Here is a 20,695-nt window from a genome sequence, read left to right as displayed (position 1 = left end):
CTGGAATCTTCGGTGAGTCTGCTGAATGGGCGTCTCACCGATAAAATATTCAGACGTTGAGAAGTATGCACGTAAATTCAAGTACAGTTCCCTTCACATGTTCTCGGTTCTGTGTACCCGAAGGAGGAAATGTATTCCTTTGTTTGAAGTCCATGTCTTGTTTTGTTTTTGTTTTTTTATCCTCACCCGAGGACATTTCTCCATTTTTTGTTCAGATAGAGTGGGAGGGAGAGAGAGGAAGAGAGAAACATCGACATGAAAGGGACACATCGAGGGCCGGGGACAAACTGCAACCAAGGAACGCGCCCCTAGCGGGAACTGAACCTGGCTCTCTCCGGACCTCAGGCCGACGCTCTAACCGCTGAGCCAAACCGGCCAGAGCCATGTCTTGTTTTTAAAAATCACAGAAGGGGGTAGAGGTGGAGGAGGGTATAGGGGGCATAAATGGTGATGGAGAAAAATAAAGAGGAAGAAATAAAAAAAAATCACAAGAGGAGTACATACATGCCATGTATAAGAAATTCAAGCGAGACAGCAAGTCAAAGGGGATGCAGCCCTTCCCCCAGGGGCAGATCAGACAGTGGGTGTTTTTATTCTCAGTTTCCTTTTCAGAGGGTTAGCAAAAGGCCCAGGAGCTAGAACAAGTGAGAGAGTGAGAGCAGAGGTGTCCCTGGGCGCAGCACATGGGTTCTGGGGCCCAGGTACCTGAGGGGCCACATCCCATCCCCCGACAGGCACCGGAAGAGCAGGAGGGCGCCACCTGCAGGGGAAGCCAAGTGTGCCACCTTGCTGGGAGCTCATTACCTCCACATGGTGGAGAATGGGGCGGGGGGCATCCTTTCAACCCAGTGCAAATGTTCCTGATTTTAAAGACCTTGTATTATGGCTGAGAAGTCAAGACCAATAGATACAAAAATAAATGATATCAAACAGTGCGTGGCCACCTGTGACCAAAGGGCTTATTAAAGGTAATTGCTCAGACGGAGGGGGGGCGGGCAGGGCTGTTAGAGCAGCTGCAGGGGGAGGGCCGGTGAGCGGGAGACACTCTCTAGAACCTTCCTTTGTTTTACTTTAGCCTAATTTCCCCCATCCCCCTTTTAAAAAAAGCTCTTCCCTCTGGACGAGGGGAAATCCAATGGAAATAACACGTAGGAATGCCAGGATCTTCTAAAAACTTCAGATAAAGCGTTGAGAGCTTTTTAATCCATTGTCTTGGTCAAATCAATGTCTTGTTTATGGCCTTCGTAAGAATTTGTTTTGCTTGGAAGTTTTGAAACACACACAAAAGTAAAGAGAATGGCGCACCACACACTCACCTCCCGGTGTCCGCCGCTGTTGACGTTCTGCCAGTTCTGATCGATTGTCTTCCCTCCCCCTTCCTGCTACTTTTTTGTTTTTTTTTTGGGGGGGGGGAGGTTTTGGCTGAAATATCTTACAGAAAATTCTCGACGTGGAGCGAGGTCTCCTGTAAATACTTCAGGGTTAAGCGGCATCTTGCTTCGGGGGGTCAGGGGTGGTTTTGGAGACGGAGTCTGGGGCCTCTCAGGTGCAGCTGGTTGGGGAGAGGACCTCATGGTGGCTTCAGGGACGTCCTAAACCCACAGTTGTCATTCATCCATCTGGGTGGAGCTCAGGAATCTGTATGTTAAACTCGGTGATTCTAATGTCCTGGGGTCACTCTGGGAGAAATGTTTTTCGCGTGAGTTGTGGCTCAGAACTAGAAGGGAAGGAGCTGGACAGATGTTGGAGCAGCTGCAGGGGGAGGCTCTGGGGTAGATTTTCAGTAGTGACATCGTGGTCACCTGCTGCAGACACCCCTCCCCCCCACCTGGCATGTCACCGGCCCCCGTCGCCTGGGGCCCTGCGATGCTGGGGGGACGCTGCTCATACGCATGTCTTTTTTAGAACGGCATCATCACTGGCGTGTACCCGGCGAGTCCCTCCAGTTGGCTGATCGTGGTGGTGGGCGTGATGTCAACCATGTATGCCAAGATCGACCCCTCGCTGGGAATAATTGCGAAGATCAATCGGACCCTTGACACAACGTAAGCAATCCTTTGCTGTTGTCTGTGCTTTCCTCCCTGCCCCGGCTGGTGCCCAGGCTCCCGCCACTGCCCTCGTCCCTTTCGGGTCTCTTACTAGAGAAACAATAGTCTCCGCGCCCTCACGCCGTGGTCAGGCCTCGTCTTTGGGGGCCGGGAGTTGCGTGTAGCATTGAAGTCCTTTAGGGACGAGGTGCAGCCGTGTGTGCGTACCTGGTCGCCGGGCCGTGTCTCCAGTGTCAGGGTCTGGTCTGAGCTATACAAATGAGCTTTGGGCCTTTGTGGAAACCAGCACCTTGCTGGTCGTTTGGGTTTAAATACTGTTCCTTCAGAAGCCCTTGGACTCGGCTCCAGCCGAGTCGCCACAGCCTCCAGCTGCCTGAGAACGCGGGCTCGCGCCTTACACGCGTCTGCGAGGCCCAGAGAGCCGGCTCCCTCCGTGTCAGTGACGCCTGCCCGCCGAGCTGGGTGCCTGTCAGTCCGTCGCCCCGGCCCCTCCTCTCTCCTTTCACCCTGTAGCTCCCGAGGGCACAGTGCCACCGCCTGGACCCCAACACTGTGCTAGTATTAGCTGCTTTCAGACTGGCGTGGGTTTAGCACAGATTGTGAGTTTACCCTCGACTGTGGGCTGTCTCTTCGCACTGGGTTGTCTTGAGAAGGCTTGGCCATTTAAAGCCCTTATCGTCGGGAGCGCTATAAGATTTGTTTCTTTGTCCTTCTGAACCCATTGCGGTAACTGGGCCATCCCTGGCCCAAATTTAGAAAGCGCAGGTCAGGGGCCGTCTGGAACGGTCTTCCTGGGGGTGCACGGTGCTCGGGTGGTCCCTGTTAGTCCTCCCCGCAGCCTCGGAAGGAGCACGTTCTTTCCAGGGAGCCTTCTGTGCTCACGCTTTTTACCGACGTGCCTTTCTGCCCGTGCGTGAGACCCTGCGCGACGTTTATTGTTGAGGCCGAGCTACTACAGGATTGGTGTGCATCGAGGAAGTATGTCTGTTTCCTTCCGTGACGTAGCAGGTGGACATCTAGAATGTAGATCATCTCAAAGACAGGTTGTCACGGTCCTACATCCAAGTTTGCTTGTAGACAGACTATCGGAAAAGGACACACAGGCTTCGAGTAGCTTTGACAGGTTCCAGCCAGATGTAAGTTCTGAAGTCAACGCATGTGGCCTTGAAGAGGTGTTTGCGTGCCACCCAAGTCTTGTAAAACGTGAACATGATAGTTGCCGAACACTGGAGACGCCGCCAGGTTGTATATTGGTCGTTTCAGTAACTTTAGTTATAGAAACACTTAGTTCTTCTTCTGTCAACATTCCGCAGTTTCCAAACCCACTGAAACCAAAAGCAAAGCCGTAAAGACATGTTAATGGCCTCCTTTCTCCCCGTTTCTAAAGCCCCACCTTCCCGTTAAATAGGTCACTTTCTTTAGCAAATGAAAACATACCTTCCTTAGTGCCTGAAAGGCAATTTTATGTGACCAGTTTCTTTGTGTGCGTTTGCTGTAAGTAGATGAGGTACCAGTTTTGCCAAGTGATGAGTTTCTGATGAGTAATGGTCACATCCAGAGGCACGAGAACAACATGATCTGGGTCAGAGGGGGACTACGGGTCCTTTGGGGGCGTGGTCACCCTGGGGGCGGGCCCAGCCTCGCACGGCACCTCTGTCACCCTCCCTAGACCCTGGAGGAAGGTGTGCCTTCCCCGCCCTCACACAGAGCAGTCCCAGTTGGTTTTGAGGACCACGAAAGCAGAGGGGCTGGCCCATTTCCAGGCGAGAAGACCGCCTGAGTCTGGACAGTTGGACTAAGACGGTGTCCTCTCCGATCAGGCCGGACTCGTCCCGGTCCCTGTCTGCCATCTCCTGGTGGGGATGGGAGGCCGCCGTGGCACGTGGCGTCGCCCGCAGCCCGTCGCTCGCTCACGCGTCCCCGGCTTGTCTCGTCTCGTCGCTGCAGGGGCTACATGTCCAGCCAGACGAAGAACGTGGTCAGCGGCGTGCTGTTCGGCACAGGCCTGTGGGTGGCCCTGATCGTCACCATGCGTTACTCCCTGAAGGTGCTGCTGTCCTACCACGGCTGGATGTTCGCCGAGTACGGCAAGATCAGCCGCGCCACCAAAGTCTGGATGGTAATTGGAGGGCGCTCGGTGGGGCCGGCGTGCGCTTCCCTGGCCGCCTCCCTGAGCCTGCTTGCGCGTTCGGAGCACTGGGCGCCGGGGAAGCTGGCCCCCTCCTCCGTGGTCTCCCGCCCCCTGTGTGGGGGGTCTGCGGAAGGATTTCTTTCATGGAGCTGAAACTTTGTATCCTTCACCCATCACCCTCCTTCCCCAGCCCGCAGGCCGCATTCTGTTTCCTGGCCTGTCGCTTGGACCGTTTAGATTCCACAGATCAGTGAGATTGTGACCTTTGTCCTTCTGTGTCTGGCTCGTTAGCCCGGCGTCTCGAGTGGGGGCCTTTTACTTTTTAATGAAAGATCCTCCCAGGATGGCTTCTCCCTTTGACCCTCGCTGACTTGGGGGTCGACCTCTAACTGCCGGAGAGGATGGATTCCCCGTGACCCCCAAGTTTGGGCCAAAGAATATTTTCTCGAGTGTTCGTGAGTTCTGAACCTGTATGCTCATGGCCACGAGGTCGGTCCTCTCGTCCTCCGGGAAATGAAAGTGCCACCCGTGGACTTTGTAGCTTTTCGGACTGGAAGGCCGGGTAAAGTGGCTCCCCCCGATGCCAGGCCTCCCAGGCCTCCCTGGCTCACCCTGAGCTGCCAGGACTGCCATCAGCCTCCAGGCCCTTACACCTGCGGTGCGCGTGGGGGGTTGTACCCGTGTCAGCCATCGCCGCCGCCTCCCCGGGCCCACCAGTGAGAGGCCTGGGAGCCACCCCCATATGCAAGAGCCCCCCTACCCCCCACGTCACCATTTTCCAAATTGAATTCTGCCGTTGCTTGGATTACGTTTTCTGATTTCCGGAGAGGCAGGATCTAACACTCAGAAGAGAGGCAGAGATGGTTTTCACACTTTACAAAACAAATTCAGTGACACTCCTGGGGTGACATTGGTAGCTGATGTCCATTTGGGTACCCCCTCCTCCCACACAACACACCCCGTGAGCCGTAGAAATTCCTTTGAGGTCCGGTCAGCATGGGACGGCCAGTTATCACACCAAGTTCAGATCATTGCAGCCTAAAGCAAGGGCCCGTGACCGGCATGCTGTCCACTGGGCTTGGCGGTGACCCGAACGGCCACACTGCTCCCGGGGTTGGCTTGAGGTCCCAGCACCCTCGGTGCTGTTGACAGAGCCTTGCACAAGTAGGTGGGTGACCTCGCCCCATGTGCGGGGGGCAGTCGGACTGCAGTACCAGGGTGCCTGAGGAGGGCCCCGGCCGGAGGGCCCGATGCCTCCTGGACCGGGTGGGACACCTCGGAACCGCTGTCAGACCCAGGCTTTTGCTCCACCTGCTTGTCCTTTGGGGTTACCTGTTTCTCTGCTGAGGTCTGCAAGGGGAGGGGCAGAAAAGGGACCAGAGGGGAAAGAAACCACCTCTGAGAACTGGTTTCGGATCCTGAGCGTCGTCTCGATGTGCCTTCTCTCCCAGGGGATGGTCAAGATCTTCTCGGGCCGGAAGCCCATGCTGTACAGCTTCCAGACGTCTCTGCCGCGCCTGCCCGTGCCCGCCGTGAGGGACACAGTGACCAGGGTGGGTGTGGCTGCAGGCTCCGCCCTCCCTCAGAGGCCCGTGGGGTGAAGGTTTATGACGTAGGGACGACTGGCAGTTCATGGACTGTCGTGCGGGTGTTAGCACCCAGCAGTGTCCAGGGGGCTGTCACGGGAAATCTTTCTCCCTGTCGGCACACCTGCGGCGTGTTTCTTTGTAAGGGGCATCATGTTTGAAAGAGAAACCACTTGGCAAATGTTTTAAACGGCTTCATTGAGAGAAAATTCACATACCATACACTTCTGTCCAAGCATCCAACTCAATAGTTTTGTTAGACTCCATTACGAGTTGTTTTAAATTGTGGTAAATATATATATTTACAGTGTAAAGAGTGACCATTTTATTTTATTATTACTATTTTTTCATCCTCACTTGAGGACACGCTTACAGATTTTAGAGAGAGAGGAAAGGAAAGAGAGAGGAGAGAGGAAAAAATCGATGTGAGAGAGAAATATTGACTGGTTGCCTCCCATATGCTCCCCGACCAGCAATGGAACCCACAACCCAGGCATGTGCCCTGACCCAGGGACCCAACCTGCAACCTTTTGGTGTATGGGATGACGCTCCAAGCAACTGAGCCACCTGGCCAGGGCATCACTGATTGTTTTAAATAGCAGTAAATATATACATAACATAAAAATGCCCATTTTAAAGTGTACCATTCTGTGGCATTAAGTACGTTCACAATGTTGTGGAAATCCTGGCATGACTGTCTCGTCCCCTGTCAGTATTCCGGCTCCTCCTCTCTGTCCTGGTGTCCTGGGCACTGGGGCAGAATCGCCCCGCACCTAGTGTTCCCCCATGTCATTGCATATTGTGCCCAGGGGAGAACGGAGCCCTTGTTAAGGGCCGGGTAACACGCAAAAGATACCCCCGGAGTTCCCTTGTTAACCACGCCGCGATCTTGTCCGTCTAGAAGTCACATTGCTGACTCTCTGGTCCTGCAGGATCTGGGGGCTTGTGGGCCACCAGAGGCCGAACAGGCTTCGTGGTCTTATTATCAGTAACTGAAAACATCACTTAGCGTTGGAGCTAGGCAGCCGGCACTCAGACCAGCAGAGCCGATTTGGGGGAAGACTTCCCACCTTTTCAGTATGTTCAGATTTTTTTCTTAAGGAAACGGTGTTTTAACTTGGCTTGTGCTGTGCTCGTTAACCCCAGTATCTGGAATCGGTGAGGCCTCTCATGAAGGAAACCGAATTTAAGCGGATGACGGCTCTCGCCGAAGATTTCGCTGTCAACCTCGGGCCGAAACTACAGTGGTATCTGAAGCTGAAATCCTGGTGGGCGACCAATTACGTAAGTGCCTACGCACGATCCTTCCTGAAGGCGTTCTCTGTGCGAGGAAAACGATCAGCTCCGTGAACACGGGGCTTCCCCGGACACGGTGGCCAGACGGGGCATCTGGCAGGCGAAACCGGGTGGGGGTGGGAGTCTCGGTTTTGAGGAACAGCTGACGTGGAAGAGGGGTGTTGACTGTCACCCAGACCAAACCAGGGCAGGGCTGGGCACACAGGTGTTTGAATCCTTAAACATGGTCACCTGTGTGCTTAGACTCTGACCGGGGCACCGATCTGTGTATATAGCACGTGAACACGATGCAGAAAGAAAAGGTCTCTTGATCCAGAGGGCTGTGAAGGGTCCAGAGCCCGTGGGTGTGGTCAGGAAGAGAGGGCTGCGGTGAGGGGACCCAGGGACCCTGCTTGGAGTGAGGACAGCCCCAGGGCTCTGAAAGGAACTGCTCAGCCCCGAGAGCGGCTGCTTCTGGAGACGCGGGAAGCGGTGCACTGTGGGCCTTGACCACCGCGACGCCAGCAGGCCGACGCTGGCCACTCTTCCAGTGGGTCTTTTTTTTTTGGTATGTGGCCCTAGTGGGAACTGAACCCAGGACTCTGGTCCGCAGGCCGACGCTCCAACTGCTGAGCCAAACCGGCCAGGGCTGTTGTGACTTTAAAAAATCCTCTTTCAGCCCTGGCCGGTTTGGCTCAGCAGTTAGAGCGTCGGCCTGCGGTCCGGAGAGACCCGGGTTCGGTTCCCGCCAAGGGCACGTACTTCGGTTGCAGTTTGTCCCCGGCCCTGGTTGGTCGTGCGGGTGGCAGCCACTCGGTGTGTCCCTTCACGTCGATGTTTCTCTCTCTCTCTTCCTTCCTCTCTCTCCCTCCCACTCTATCTGTACAAAAAATGGAAAAATATCCTCGGGTGAGGATAAAAAAAAAAAAAAATCCTCTTTCAGCCCTGGCCAGTTTGGCTCAGCGGTGGGAGCGTCGGCCTGAGGACCAGAGAGTCCTGGGTTCGGTTCCCGCTAAGGGCGCCTACCAAAAAAAATAATAATAATAATCAAGTAAAATAAAAATTCCTCTTTCTATCGCCCGTTTTCTTGCTCCAAATGCACCCCCACGGAGCCGGCGTCACTGTTGTTGAGCTCGTCTGTCTGTCCGCACCTACAGGTGAGCGACTGGTGGGAGGAGTATATCTACCTCCGAGGACGGGGGCCGCTGATGGTGAACAGCAACTACTACGCCATGGTGAGTGCCCCCCAGAGCCCGGGGGCCCCGCCCTTCTGCTCCCCCCACCCGAGACTTCACGCCCGCCAGGGAGCCCGGGACCCGCTTCCCCCGCCACAGAACCACGCGATGTCCTTTTGTGCTTGCAAAGTAGCTCAAGGGCTCCTGCTCCTGCCGAGAAACTCGGGTCACCAAAACAGCCTGCGGCAGACAGGATGTCCTCCCAATCAGAGTGTGTGCCTCTGCCCACTTTCCCGACGCCCCACATGCAGGGCAGGGCCACCCGGGCGGAGGGCGCGGGCAGCAGGTGGTGGCGTTTTCCTGCTGCCTCCCGCAGAGCTGTGTCCTGCTCCCCGAGGCCCCGCGGAGTCGCCCGCCACGGGCCGTGCTCACGTGGCTGGTCCGCTGTTGAGACGCTGACAGTCTGAGCACATCACACGTCACTGTTTGCTTAGAAGCCCCTCAGTTTAGGTCCTGGGACATCGTTTAGTAACTGGTCAGTCAAATCCTTCCTTTCTCTCTCTCTTTCTTTTTTTTTTTTAATATTGATTTATTTCCTAGAAAGAGAGGATGGGAGAGAGAGATAGAAACATGGACGTGAGAGAGAAACGTGTATCGGCCGCCTCCCGCACGCCCCCTACTGGGGACCAAGCCCATAACCCGGGCACGTGCCCTGACTGGGAATCGAACCGGGACCTCTCAGTCCACAGGACAATGCTCAGCTCACCGAGCCACACTGGCCGGGCATCCTTTCTGTTCTTTACCTCCTTGTATTTTTCCCGCATTCCTCCTCTGTGTTGTTGTTTCTTTCCTTCTGGTTTTTCCTCATTCAGTTTCCCTCTGAACGTTTTTCCCCGTCAGAGCGGCAGAGACTGGGCCTGGCACAGAGACCTTTGGAGGAAGCTGCCCGCCTGCCGCCCTCCCTGCCTGAGTGCCTGTCCTGCGTCCTCCAAAGCGCAGTCAGACCTGCGTCCCTCGGCCTCCCCTTCGTCTGGGAAAGGACGCGAGGACACGGTGCCCAGGTCGGGGAAGGTGCGGTGCAGCCCGGTAGGGAAGGTGACTGAACCTCCAGCCGCTTCTCGTTCAGAAAAGCCTCCTGTCTGGTGGTCCTGTCGTGTCTGTGTCTCTTTTTATGTGTTATAGGAGGATATTTGGGACAAAGTACCGTTACTCTCTTCAGTTTGAATCATAGTCATTTAAAATTTAATTTTAGAGTATACTGTTTCCTTTACTAGCCTGAGAATTACTTGGGGGGGTGGGTGTTCTTATAACACAGGAAAAAGCCCTGACCAGGTGGCTTGATTCCCGGTCCGGGTGCGTAGGGAGGGAACCCGTCAATGTTCCTCTCTGTAAAAATAAAAACATATGCCCGGCCAGTGTGGCTCAGTGGTTGAGAATCAACCCATGCACCAAGGGGTCGCTGGTTCGGTTCCTGGTCAGGGGACATGCCCAGGTTGTGGGCCCGATCCCCAATGGGGGGCGTGCAGGAGGCGGCCAGTGAATGTTCTCTCTCGTCGATGTTTCTCTCTCTCTCTCTCCCTCTTCCTTCCTCTCTCTCTAAAATCAATAAAGAAAAAAAAATTTTTGCCCTGGCCAGTTTGGCTTAGTGGTTGAGCATCGGCCTGCAGACCAGAGAGTCCCGGGTTTGACTCCCGCTAGGGGCACGTACCAAAAAGGAAAAAAAATTTTTTTTTTTATTTTAAAATAAATAAATAAGAGCATTAGAAAAACAAATAAAAATGAAAACATATCCTCCGGTGAGGATTAAAAACAATAATAAAAAAGCTTGGCCGATCAGTGCACAAGCCTGGGGTGTGGACTCGATCCCCAGCGGGGGGGGCATGAGGGAGGCAGCCAGTCGATGTTTCCCCCCCACCTCGGTGTTTCTTTTTTTTTTCTTTTTTTTTTTTTTATCCTCACCCGAGGACATTTTTCCATTTTTTGTTTAGGTAGAGTGGGAGGGAGAGAGAGAGAGAGAGAGAGAGAGAGAAACATCGATGTGAAAGGGACACATCGAGTGGCTGCCACCCGCACGACCGACCAGGGCCGGGGACAAACTGCAACCGACGTACGTGCCCTTAGCGGGAACCGAACCCGGGTCTCTCTGGACCGCAGGCCGACGCTCTAACCGCTGAGCCAAACCGGCCAGGGCGCGGTGTTTCTATCTCTGTCTCCCTCCCTCACTCTCTAGGAGATCAATAAAAGCATTTAAAACTGTATAGATTGACAGTAATAATAATAAAAGACAAAGGAAGGTTGGCGAAGCCTAGATGATGAGGTGGCCACCTGTCTTCCAGCAGAGCAGGTGTGCGTTCCCTGGCTCGTGCGGACGATGCCAGTGTCCGAGCGTGTTTGCATCGGCCTGTGTGTCTCTGCAGTCCGCCCTGCTGACACACCTTCCGTTGCAGGACTTTCTGTACATCATACCCACGCACATCCAGGCAGCGAGGGCCGGCAACGCCATCCATGCCCTCCTACTGTACAGACGCAAGCTGGACCGGGAGGAGATCAAACCAGTGAGTAAACCAACTTTTTTTTTTTTCAAAATATCCTTGTATGAACAGCTCTATTGAGGAATGATGGAGTCGCTGCACAGTGTGTAAGTCCTGACATCGCTCACATGCCCATCGCACCACGACAGTGAGCGCAGTCACCCCTCAAAGTTCCCTCGTGCGCCTCCGCTGCCCATCCCCGTCTGCGCCCCTCCCCACCCGCCCGCCCGCCAGGGAACCCGCTTTCCGCCACTCTGGGCTCGTTTGCATCTTCCAAAGCTTTCTGTATATGGAATCGTACAAGATGCGCTGCTTTTGGTCTGGATATGTCCGACGTACTTCTGTCATGTGCCCCTGGAAGAAACTCTTATTGACTTTAGAAGGAAAATAACTCCGCTGGTGAACGGCTCAGGAACAAAACATTTCTTTTGTAAATACCCTTTGGTTGAAGCGTCGGTTTATACGTGACCAGTTAGCGTGTGTGATTTAGGAGGTGACCACGTGGGAAGCTGCGCCCTGGCACGGCCCAGTAAGTCCCCAGGGAAGCCCGGCACCCCAGGGAACAGCTGTGCTTTACGAAGTTAGGAAAAGATTCAGCCAGACCACGCCCTGTGCGCAGAACACAAACCCAGCATGACGTGTGTGCTCTGCATTTGCTCCTTTCCCCCTGTGGAATCTTTGTCTGACACATGCTTCTGTTACAGATTCTTCTTCTGGGATCCACAGTTCCGCTCTGCTCGGCTCAGTGGGAGCGAACGTTCAACACGTCTCGGATCCCGGGGGAGGAGACAGGTGAGAACACGGCTTCGGGCCTTCTCGTCCACCCCCGGACTTTCCCTCCGTAGTGACGTTTATCCCTAGGTATTTTATTCTCGTTGATGTAGTTGTAAATGGGATGCTTTTCTTAATGTCTCTTCCACATGGTTTGTTATTAGTGTATAGCAATGCAACTGATTTTTGTATCCTGAAACTTTATACTGGATTTTTTTTAATGTATTGATTTTAGAGAGAGAAAACAAGGGAAAAAGAGAGAGAAAGAAACATTATTTTTTGTTGTTCCACTTATTTACACATTCATTGGTTGATTCTTGTATGAGTCCTGACCCAGGGATCGAACCCAAAACCTTGATGTATTGGGATGATGCTCTAACCAACTGAGCTACCCAGCCAGGGCTGTGCTGAATTTGTTTATTTGTTCTAACAGTTTTATGGTGCAACCTTTGGGGTTTCCATATACATATCATGTCATCTATAAATATTGACAGTTTTCTTTCTTCCTTTCCAGTTTGGATGCCTTTTCCTTTTTCTTGCCTAATTGCTCTGGCTAGGACTTCTAGTACTCTGTTGAACAAAAGTAGCAAGAATGCACTGCAACATACTAAAGTCCGTGTGTGACAAGCTTTTCCTCTAAGTCCAGGAACAAGATACTGTTCATTCCTGCACGTCCACGGGACGTGACTACTAGCTCCATTGTACAGACGGGACAGCGGAGGCTCAGGGAGGGTTCTGTCATTGGCACAAGCCAGTGTGTCTCCCAGTGGCCACGCAGAGCCTACAATCTGGCCTGTCTCATTCCAGAGCTGCCGGCTCCGACCGTGTGTTTAACCCTCTCGGGCAGGAGACATGGAGCCTGCGCTGAGAAGCCGGGTAACTTTCTCCCCTTCTCTCACCTGTGTCGTGGCTTCTGTCTCCCCGCACCCGCCCCAGACACCATCCAGCACGTCCGGGACAGCAGGCACATGGTGGTGTTTCACAAGGGCCGCTACTTCAAGGTCTGGCTGTACCACGACGGCCGGCTGCTGAAGCCCCGGGAGATCGAGCAGCAGGTGCAGAGGATTCTGGACGACCCGTCGGAGCCTCAGGCTGGGGAGGCGAAGCTGGCGGCCCTCACCGCGGCAGAGAGGTGTGCAGCCCCTCCGGGACCCTGGCTGCGCCTGGGGCCGTGCGCGCTCCTTGGGCTCGTGCCCAGGGGCCTGCCTGGCAAGGAGGCGGTGTGTCCGCGGCTTTCGGGGGCTGCGTTGCTCCTGCCTTGGGTCACCTTGGCCGCCTCTGCGTGTGACAGGCAGACGTGGGGGTGCACACAGGCGCCAGGCACACGAAGGAGGAGGAGTCGGGAGTCAGGATTCTTCATGGGGCTGCCTCATATTTAACTGAGGAAACAGGAGTCAGACCAGGGCCTGGGTCAGGGTCCATCTCCTGCCTTGTGCCGTCGCTCGCCTGAGGACTGAGCGGGTACAGGTACTCAGAACGGGTGTCTCTGGTAGCTGGGCTGGACAATTCGTTCGGGGTGTGGGGGTCCCTGTCCCGTGCGTTGCAGGATGGTGCCCGGCATCCCTGGCCCTCACCCCCGGACGCCAGTAGCAAACCCCCGTGACTAGCAGAACTGTCTCCAGACTTTGCCTGGTGCCGCTGGGGGACAGTGTCGCCCCTGGTTGTGGCCTCTGAGATGGCATCTGTTACCCAGCGTTAGGAGCGAGGTGGTGAGACGCGGGAGCTGCCCCGGCGCGGGCACACAGAGCCTCTGTCCGGAGTGCTGCTGAGTGTCAGCGGGGCGTGAGCTGGACGGGGGTGCGGGGGTGCAGGTGCTGTGGAGGAGTGGGGGCACCGGGGACCACTCGCCCCTCGGGACCCACCCTGATGCGTCCTGCGTGGGGCATCGTTCACCCCCTTACCGGAGCCCTTCACACGGACATGCTCCCTGGCCATGCTGTCGTCTCTGTCGTCTGGCACAGAGGACGGGGTGGGGACCCATCATGCTTATGGGTCTTCTGGCACCAGGGCACCTCGGCCACGCCCTAGGGGAGAGGAGAGGGCGGGAGACGGGCCAGATGACCGTGGTCTGGGAGTGCACAGTGGCACAGGACCTGGGCAGGGCCCAAGTGAGGGGGGCCGGTGCCACGTCAGATCCACGTGTGCCACGGCCGGTGCCACGTCAGATCCACGTGTGCCACGTGAAGTGGGACAGAAGGGAATCCCTTGAATCTGGCTCCCGGGTGTCCCTCTCCACGGGATGTCCTGTGTCTTAGTAGCATAGACCCGGGCAGGCTGGCCTGGGTGTGAACCCCTCCCTGCCACAGAGTAGCTGTGGCCTCATCTGTGTGCATCGGTTTCCTCACCTGAAAGGGGGTGAGGCAGCCACGGAAGAGGCTCGGCTCCCACGCCCTGGCCGCGGCTTCCGCTGCCAGACGTCAAGTTAGGACGGTCACCAAACACGTGCTTTTCCTTGGGTTCCTGAAAACCCGGGGAAACGGTGTCATTGCAAAGGTCACGGGCAAGGGGAAGGCCCCGGTCGCGCTGGCCTCACTGGGGGCTCCTCTGCAGGGTGCCCTGGGCGCGGTGTCGCCAGGCCTATTTTGGGCGCGGGAAGAACAAGCAGTCCCTGGACGCCGTGGAGAAGGCTGCGTTCTTCGTGACGCTGGACGAAACGGAGCAGGGGTATAAGAAGGAGGACCCCGGCACGTCGCTGGACAGCTACGCCAAGTCCCTGCTGCACGGCAGGTGCTGTGACAGGTACTGCCCTCGCGGAGGCGGGCGGAGCCTGCTGTGGGCGCGGAGGCGGCTAGCGTGCAGCGGAACTTCGCTTTCTTCTCTCTGCTCAAACCGTCTGCCGGCCGGCGGCCCCTCTACACGCACACACGCACGCAGGCAGCTGAAGAGCAAGTGTGCGGTTCTCCCGCTCCGGGCCGCCAGCTCTGTTGAGATGCTACCGAGGCGGCCGGTTCCCCGGGCGGGAGGAGGTGGCGGTGGGGCCTGACCTGGATGTCGGCTGTGGTCCTGTGACGGATGGTGACCAGGCAGTTCCAGCTCCTGGTGCCGCCTGTCCTCGTGTGAAGTGAGGTCCTACCTGCCCGCAGTGGGGAGCAGGCCCGGGGAGCCTCCCGCCCCCGCGGTGACCTTGGGTGTCCTTGCGTTATGGTGACACGGCCTGTCTGTGCGTCGCTGTGTCTGGACAGGGGAGCCTGTGCCCGTCCAGGCGGGGCTGCTGGTTCCGCTCGCAGAGACTTGTTCACCTCTCTCCTCTTTCCGGGGCTCGGTCCAAGGTCGTAGTTTCTGTCTGTTTTTTTCTCTTTCGACGTGTAAGGTCTGGAAACGCCTTTGTTTCCCTAGGTGGTTTGACAAGTCCTTCACGTTTGTTGTCTTCAAAAATGGGAAAATAGGCATGAACGCCGAGCACTCCTGGGCCGACGCGCCCATCGTCGGGCACCTCTGGGAGGTGAGTTGTCGCGGGGCCGCCGCGGGCTGGGATGTCGCTGCTGGAAATCCAGCCCCGGAGTGGATTCATTCAGAGACAGTGGTCGGACCGTAGAATAACAGTTTTTAGTATGTACTGTGGGTCAAGTTAAATCAGTAACCGGAGGCTTCGTGTCTTCGTGTCCCGCAAATTAGATTCCTTACCTAGAAACACAGGCGATGCCACCTCGTGGGGGGACTCAGAGGATGAAGCGGCCGTGGCTTTGGGGCCGAACTGAAGCTCTGTCTATTCTGCAAGAAACCACCCTTTTGCTGTATTTTCTAGATTTTCTGAATCTGCCAAGTTTCAGGCCAGATAGGAGCAGGCATTTGGAAGTCTGGGTTTATGAAGACACAGCATGCCTTTTTCACCACGTTATTTCATTCTTAAAATTACCAAGTTATTTAAAAGCCACCAAACCCAGTCCCGGCCGGTTTGGCTCAGCAGTTGGAGCATCGGCCTGCGGGTCGAAGGGTCTCGGGTTCGATTCTGGTGAAGGGCACGTGCCTCGGTTGCAGGTTCCATCCCCGGGCCTCGCCCTGGCCCTCGGTTGGAGTCATGCAGGAGGCAGGCAATCGATGTGTCTCTCTCACGTCGATGTTTCTCTCGCTCTCTATCCCTCCTTCCCTTCCACTCTGTCTCAACATCAATGGAAAAACCTCAGGTGAGGATTAACAAACAACAGTCAGTGGGAGAAATATATCCTCAGATGAGGATTAACAACAACAAGGAATAAGTAAAAATAAAATTTAAAACACAGCATGGATTGGCCCTGGCACCTTTTTAAACTTTTAAAAACGAACTTGTCTCTGAACCATTTGACCTGCCTGGCATTCTGACGAGGCCTTGTCTCCCTGACGCACCTGTCAGGCTCTGGTTCGAAGGACGTGCTAAACTCTGGGGTCAGCGACGGCGGACTGGGCCAGACTTCTGTATGTTTTTGGTTTGATGAGACTCGCGGTAACGGTTCAAGCAACAAGCAGCGCGGAGAGTCACGGCGAACACAAGGGCTGTGATCACACAGCCTTCTGCTGTCCTGCTGGCCGAGCGGCTGGAATAAGACGACCTTGCTGCAGGTCAGGGGACACCCCCCGGCGACCACAGGCTCATTCCCTCGCTGTCCCTCACAGGACCTGAGCCCAGGCTGGGTCCCTGGTCAGCCGTGTAGTAAACTTGTGAAGACATCTTAATGCTTTTACTTCACTCTTTCTTCTTGAAGTTCCTATGAGGGCTTTGACTCTGGACTTTTTCTTTGTTGTTAATCCTCACCTGCAGATACCCTCTCATTGATTTTTAGAGAGTGGGAGGGAGGGGGAGAGAGAGAGAGAAGAACATTGATGTGAGAGAGACGCATCAATTGGTTGCCCCCCACATGACCCCAATGGGGGCTGGGGATCGAACCTGCAGTCCAGGTACGTGCCTTTGACCGAGAATCAAACCTACAACCATTCCGTCTGCAGGCCAATGCTCTAACCACTGAGCTAAACCAGCAAGGGCTGGACTTTTTTTTGTAAGACTGTGTCTGCCCACTTATTCCCTAGAGCTACACAGACTAGAGCAGGTCTTGCTCTCCACAGGGCCTTTGCACGTGCTGTCTCCTCTGCCTAGAACACTCCACCCTTCCACCATTGGCCCCCTCAGCCGACCCCGCTTCTTCTCAGTGTTGTATGCCCTAGCCCTCTCTCAAGACTGGGCTAGAGCTCCTGTCGTCCCTTCCTGGATTCTCTTGTCTGTCCTCGGGCTGTTGGGCCTCCCAGGTCTCCTTTCTCGGCTCCAGCGTGGAGGTGAGAAGGGTCTTGCCTGTGTGGATCCTGACTTGGCCGTGCAGAGATCTGAAGCGCTCAGCATGCTGTAAACACCTAGCTGCTGTGTGTCTTCTCAGGGTCTCTATAAAGAACAGGGATTTGGCCCGGCCGGTGTGGCTCAGTGGTTGAGCGTCGACCCATGCACCAAGAGGTCGCCAGTTCAATTCCCGGCCAGGGCACATGCCCAGGTTTCAGACTCCATCCCCAGCAGGGGGGGCGTGCAGGAGGCAGCCCATCGATGTTCGTGTCTCTCTCTCTCATCAATGTTTCTATCTCTCTCTCCCTTCCTCTCTCTAAAACCAATAAAAACATACTTAAAAAAAAAAGAGCAGGGATTCGTCTGCTTTGGAGGACAGAGACGGTTTATGTTGCACCCTGAGCTGTAGCATCGCCCGTGACTTTCCACATGGATGTTTTTTCCCGACAGTACGTCTTGGCCACTGACAGCTTCCAGCTGGGTTACCTGGAGGATGGACACTGTAAAGGGGACACCAACCCGAACATCCCGTACCCCACGCGGCTGCAGTGGGACATCCCGGAGGAGGTGAGAGCGGCTGTCACGTGGGTGTTGATCGGCGTTGGGGGGGGTTCACCAGTTCTTCCTCCTGGGTGTTCACAGCTTCGCCAAAGACCCTGGAGCCAGAGATGTGGCTGCCAGAGGAGTTTCTGCCGGAGGAGTTTTTGCTCGGGCCTTGGAGCAGCTCCGGCTCCCGTTGCCTTGGAAACCCCCAGATACATTTCTTCCTCTGTTTGAAGCTTTTTTTTTTAATCCTCACCTGAGGATATTTTTCCATGTTTAGAGGGAGGGAGAGAGAGGAACAGAGAGAGAGAGAGAAACATCGACGTGAAAGGGACACATCGAGTGGCTGCCACCCGCACGACCATCCAGGGCTGGGGACAAACTGCAACCGAGGTACACGCCCTTAGCGGGAACCGAACCCGGGTCTATCTGGACCACAGGCCGATGCTCTAACTGCTGAGCCAAACCGGCCAGGGCTGAAGCTTTTAGTTTAAGATGGTCAGAGAGATTCCCAGCCCAGGCTCAGCTGCACATCAGACTGAGAACGTGAGACGCAAAACGACCTCCTTTGGAGTCGAAATATGTTAAGTCACTCGTTTATAATGTTTGTTTCGCCTAAAGATTCTCAGATGCAGTCCATCCAGTACGAGCCCTTTTGGGAAGGGATTTTAGGGTTGGAAATACCAGATCCTGGCTCATCTAACGCAAGCAGGGATTCCTGGGGCCCAAGAAGTAATTTTTAAAAAATTATTTTTAATATTGTTCTGGCTGGTTTGGCTTGGTGCTTAGAGCGTGGGCCCAGGGACCAATGAGTTGTGGGTCCCCGGCCCTGGTCATGGTCATGCAAGAGGCAACCAGTCGATGTGTCTCTCTCACATCGATGTTTCTCTGTCTCTCTCTTCCTCCCACTCTATCTGAAGATAAATACAAAAATATCCTCGGTTGAGGATTAAGAAAAATGTTTATGCCCTGGCTGGTTTGGCTCAGCAGTTAGAGCATTGGTCTGCGGTCCACAGAGACCCGGGTTCGGTTCCCGCTAAGGGCATGTACCTCGGTTGCAGTTTGTCCCCGGCCCTGGTTGGGTTGTGCAGGTGGCAGCCACTCGATGTGTCCCTTTCATGTCGATGTTTCTCTCTCTCTCTCTCTCCCTCCCACTCTATCTGAACAAAAAAATGGAAAAATGTCCTTGGGTGAGGATTTAAAAAAAAAATTTTTATTTCTCATTTGATGAAAGCAATGATTTTCAGCAATGCAGTTTTAAAACTGTCTGACTACATTGTTTTTAAAAATAGCCATAATGACCCTGGCCAGTTTGGCTCAGTGATCAGCGCGTTGGCCCTTGGACCGGAGGGTCAGGAGTTAGATTCCTAGTCAAGGGCACGTGCCTTGGTTGCAGGTTTGACCTCAACCCTGGTCGGGGTTGTGTGGGAGGCAACCAATTCATTTGTCTCTCTTTCTCTCTCCCTTTCTCCTTCCCTCCCACTCTATCTAAATATCAATGGAGCCCTGGCCAGTTTGGCTCAGCGGTTGAGCTTCGAACTGTGGACCAGAGAGTCCTGGGTTCGGTTCCCGCTAGGGGCATATACCACCAATCAATCGATCAATCGATCAATCAGTAAATAAATAAATAATTTTTAAAAATCAATCAAAAAATATACTCAAGTGAGGATTAACCACAAAAACCTATGATGTACCCTTGCAGACTTCAGCATACATCAGATTTTTTTCAGTCCTCATCTGAGGACATGCTTATTGATCTCAGAGAGAGAGAAACATCCGCATGAGAGAGAAACACCGATCAGCTCCCGCACATGCCCCAGCTAGAGTCTGAACCCACAACTCAGGGATGTGCCCTGACTGGGGATCGAAGCCGAGGCCTTCTGGTGTACGGGACGACGCTCCAACCAGCTGAGCCCCTGGGCCGGGGCTACACGGATCTTTAATTTAATTGTCTGATTCGCGTTCCTTGGGAGCTAGAAGTAATTTCAATGTGGAAAATACGGGTCCCACACTTCAGCCTTACCCGGCGTGTCTTCCCGCCTGTGCTCCTTTTCCCTTCCCCCCCCAGAACGTCCCTGCCTGGGGCCCCTGTCCGGCTTTTCTGACCGGCCTGTTCCACTTAGTGGTCGGTAGTTGGGACTCCACGTTATTTCGTGGCTGGAAAAACTCATTTCCCCTGTATGGTTGGGTCCCAGTCCATTTAGTTTTTTGAATGGTTTCCTTGGTCGCCACTGTAGAATAATGGATTTTACATAACACACCAGAGGCGGTTGGGGATGCCCTTCGGGGTCCTGCGGGAGCCAGGAAGCCCCCAAGCCCTGCCTGTGTGGGGGCCGCCACGGCTCCTCGAGGAGGGGCGGGTGCGGGTGCTATCACCCTGCGGCCCCCGGGAAAGCCTGGACAGAACCGACAGGAAACTGTGCTGTGCGTGTCTGAGCCGCAGCGCTGAGCTGCCCTGCCCACCAGCTGTGCTTTTCCTGCCCTGGGGTGTCAGCTCCTCCCCCACAAGGAAACCCTTCTTCTGCTCTCCCTCCAGTGTCAAGAGGTGATAGAGACGTCCCTGAGCAGCGCGAACCTCCTGGCCAACGACGTGGACTTCCACTCCTTCCCGTTCGACACCTTCGGGAAGGGGCTGATCAAGAAGTGCCGCACCAGCCCGGACGCCTTCGTGCAGCTGGCCCTGCAGCTGGCGCACTACAAGGTGGGCGAGCGCGCCCGGGAGCTGGGCCGGTCCCGCAGAGGCACGCGTGCTGGGGTGCCAGCGCAGCCCGGTGGACACCGGCAGGGTCCCGGACCCCCGGGACGGAGAGTCTGGGACGGGAGCCCCGCGAGACGCCATGCTCTGCGAACGGGAGAACCAAACCTTAATCGGCATGGTCCTTGGGTTCAGTCAGGCGGGAATGGCTAGACGGCCCAGGGCAGATGGCTTGACGTCTCTGACCTGTGACGTGGACTAAACGGACTCGTGATATTAGATGCAAAGGACCTAAAAGCAATGTCAGCAAGTAGACTCTGCCAGTCTGGGAAACAGTATCTCCAGCAGCAGCTCATACGGGCGGCGGGAGGGGTAGTAGATGGGTCGTGGTATTAGGTGAGTCCTTGTGACAGAAGCCGGCACGTCCGGTAACTCAGTCACAGGAGCTGTTTCCCTCGCACGGTGCGTGGTGATGCCCTGGGTGTCAGTGGCCGGCGCGGGCCCGACAGGTGAGGCTGTGGAGGCCGCTCCGTGGGAACAGGGCGAGGCTGCCTCCAGCAGCTCCGCGTCCCCAGGGCCTCCCCTGAGCGGGTGCAGAGGGGCCGGGCAGGAGGAACAGGGTCGGAACGGGAGGGGCCGTGACTTTGGATAGGAAGACTTGACACCGTGGAGGTGAATTGAGGAAAGGAGCTTGGTCC

The 20,695-nt window shown here is 55.2% G+C and overlaps 1 protein-coding gene across 5 annotated transcripts in view; it reads left to right on the top strand.

Moving 5' to 3' along the window:
* The window catches only part of CPT1A (carnitine palmitoyltransferase 1A), a 52,597-nt gene that overhangs the window by 19,838 nt on the left and 12,064 nt on the right, over positions 1-20,695 (top strand). For 4 of the 5 annotated variants that reach the window (XM_036258191.1, XM_036258192.1, XM_036258189.1 and 1 more), the window contains 12 exons: positions 1,906-2,045; positions 3,996-4,167; positions 5,631-5,732; positions 6,912-7,049; positions 8,198-8,275; positions 10,663-10,770; positions 11,451-11,538; positions 12,454-12,649; positions 14,068-14,256; positions 14,854-14,959; positions 17,210-17,326; positions 19,839-20,003. In XM_036258191.1, the coding sequence (XP_036114084.1) occupies positions 1,906-2,045; positions 3,996-4,167; positions 5,631-5,732; positions 6,912-7,049; positions 8,198-8,275; positions 10,663-10,770; positions 11,451-11,538; positions 12,454-12,649; positions 14,068-14,256; positions 14,854-14,959; positions 17,210-17,326; positions 19,839-20,003 (1,599 nt within the window). The remainder of the gene's footprint in view (positions 1-1,905; positions 2,046-3,995; positions 4,168-5,630; positions 5,733-6,911; positions 7,050-8,197; positions 8,276-10,662; positions 10,771-11,450; positions 11,539-12,453; positions 12,650-14,067; positions 14,257-14,853; positions 14,960-17,209; positions 17,327-19,838; positions 20,004-20,695) is intronic. The other variant, XM_036258190.1, reaches the window with a different exon arrangement.

Source organism: Molossus molossus, unplaced genomic scaffold (genome assembly GCF_014108415.1).
Source record: "Molossus molossus isolate mMolMol1 unplaced genomic scaffold, mMolMol1.p scaffold_m16_p_13, whole genome shotgun sequence".
NCBI classification, from domain to species: Eukaryota; Metazoa; Chordata; class Mammalia; order Chiroptera; family Molossidae; genus Molossus; species Molossus molossus.
Note: the sequence above shows the minus strand (reverse complement) of the source record. Positions and strands in the feature narration are given on the sequence as shown.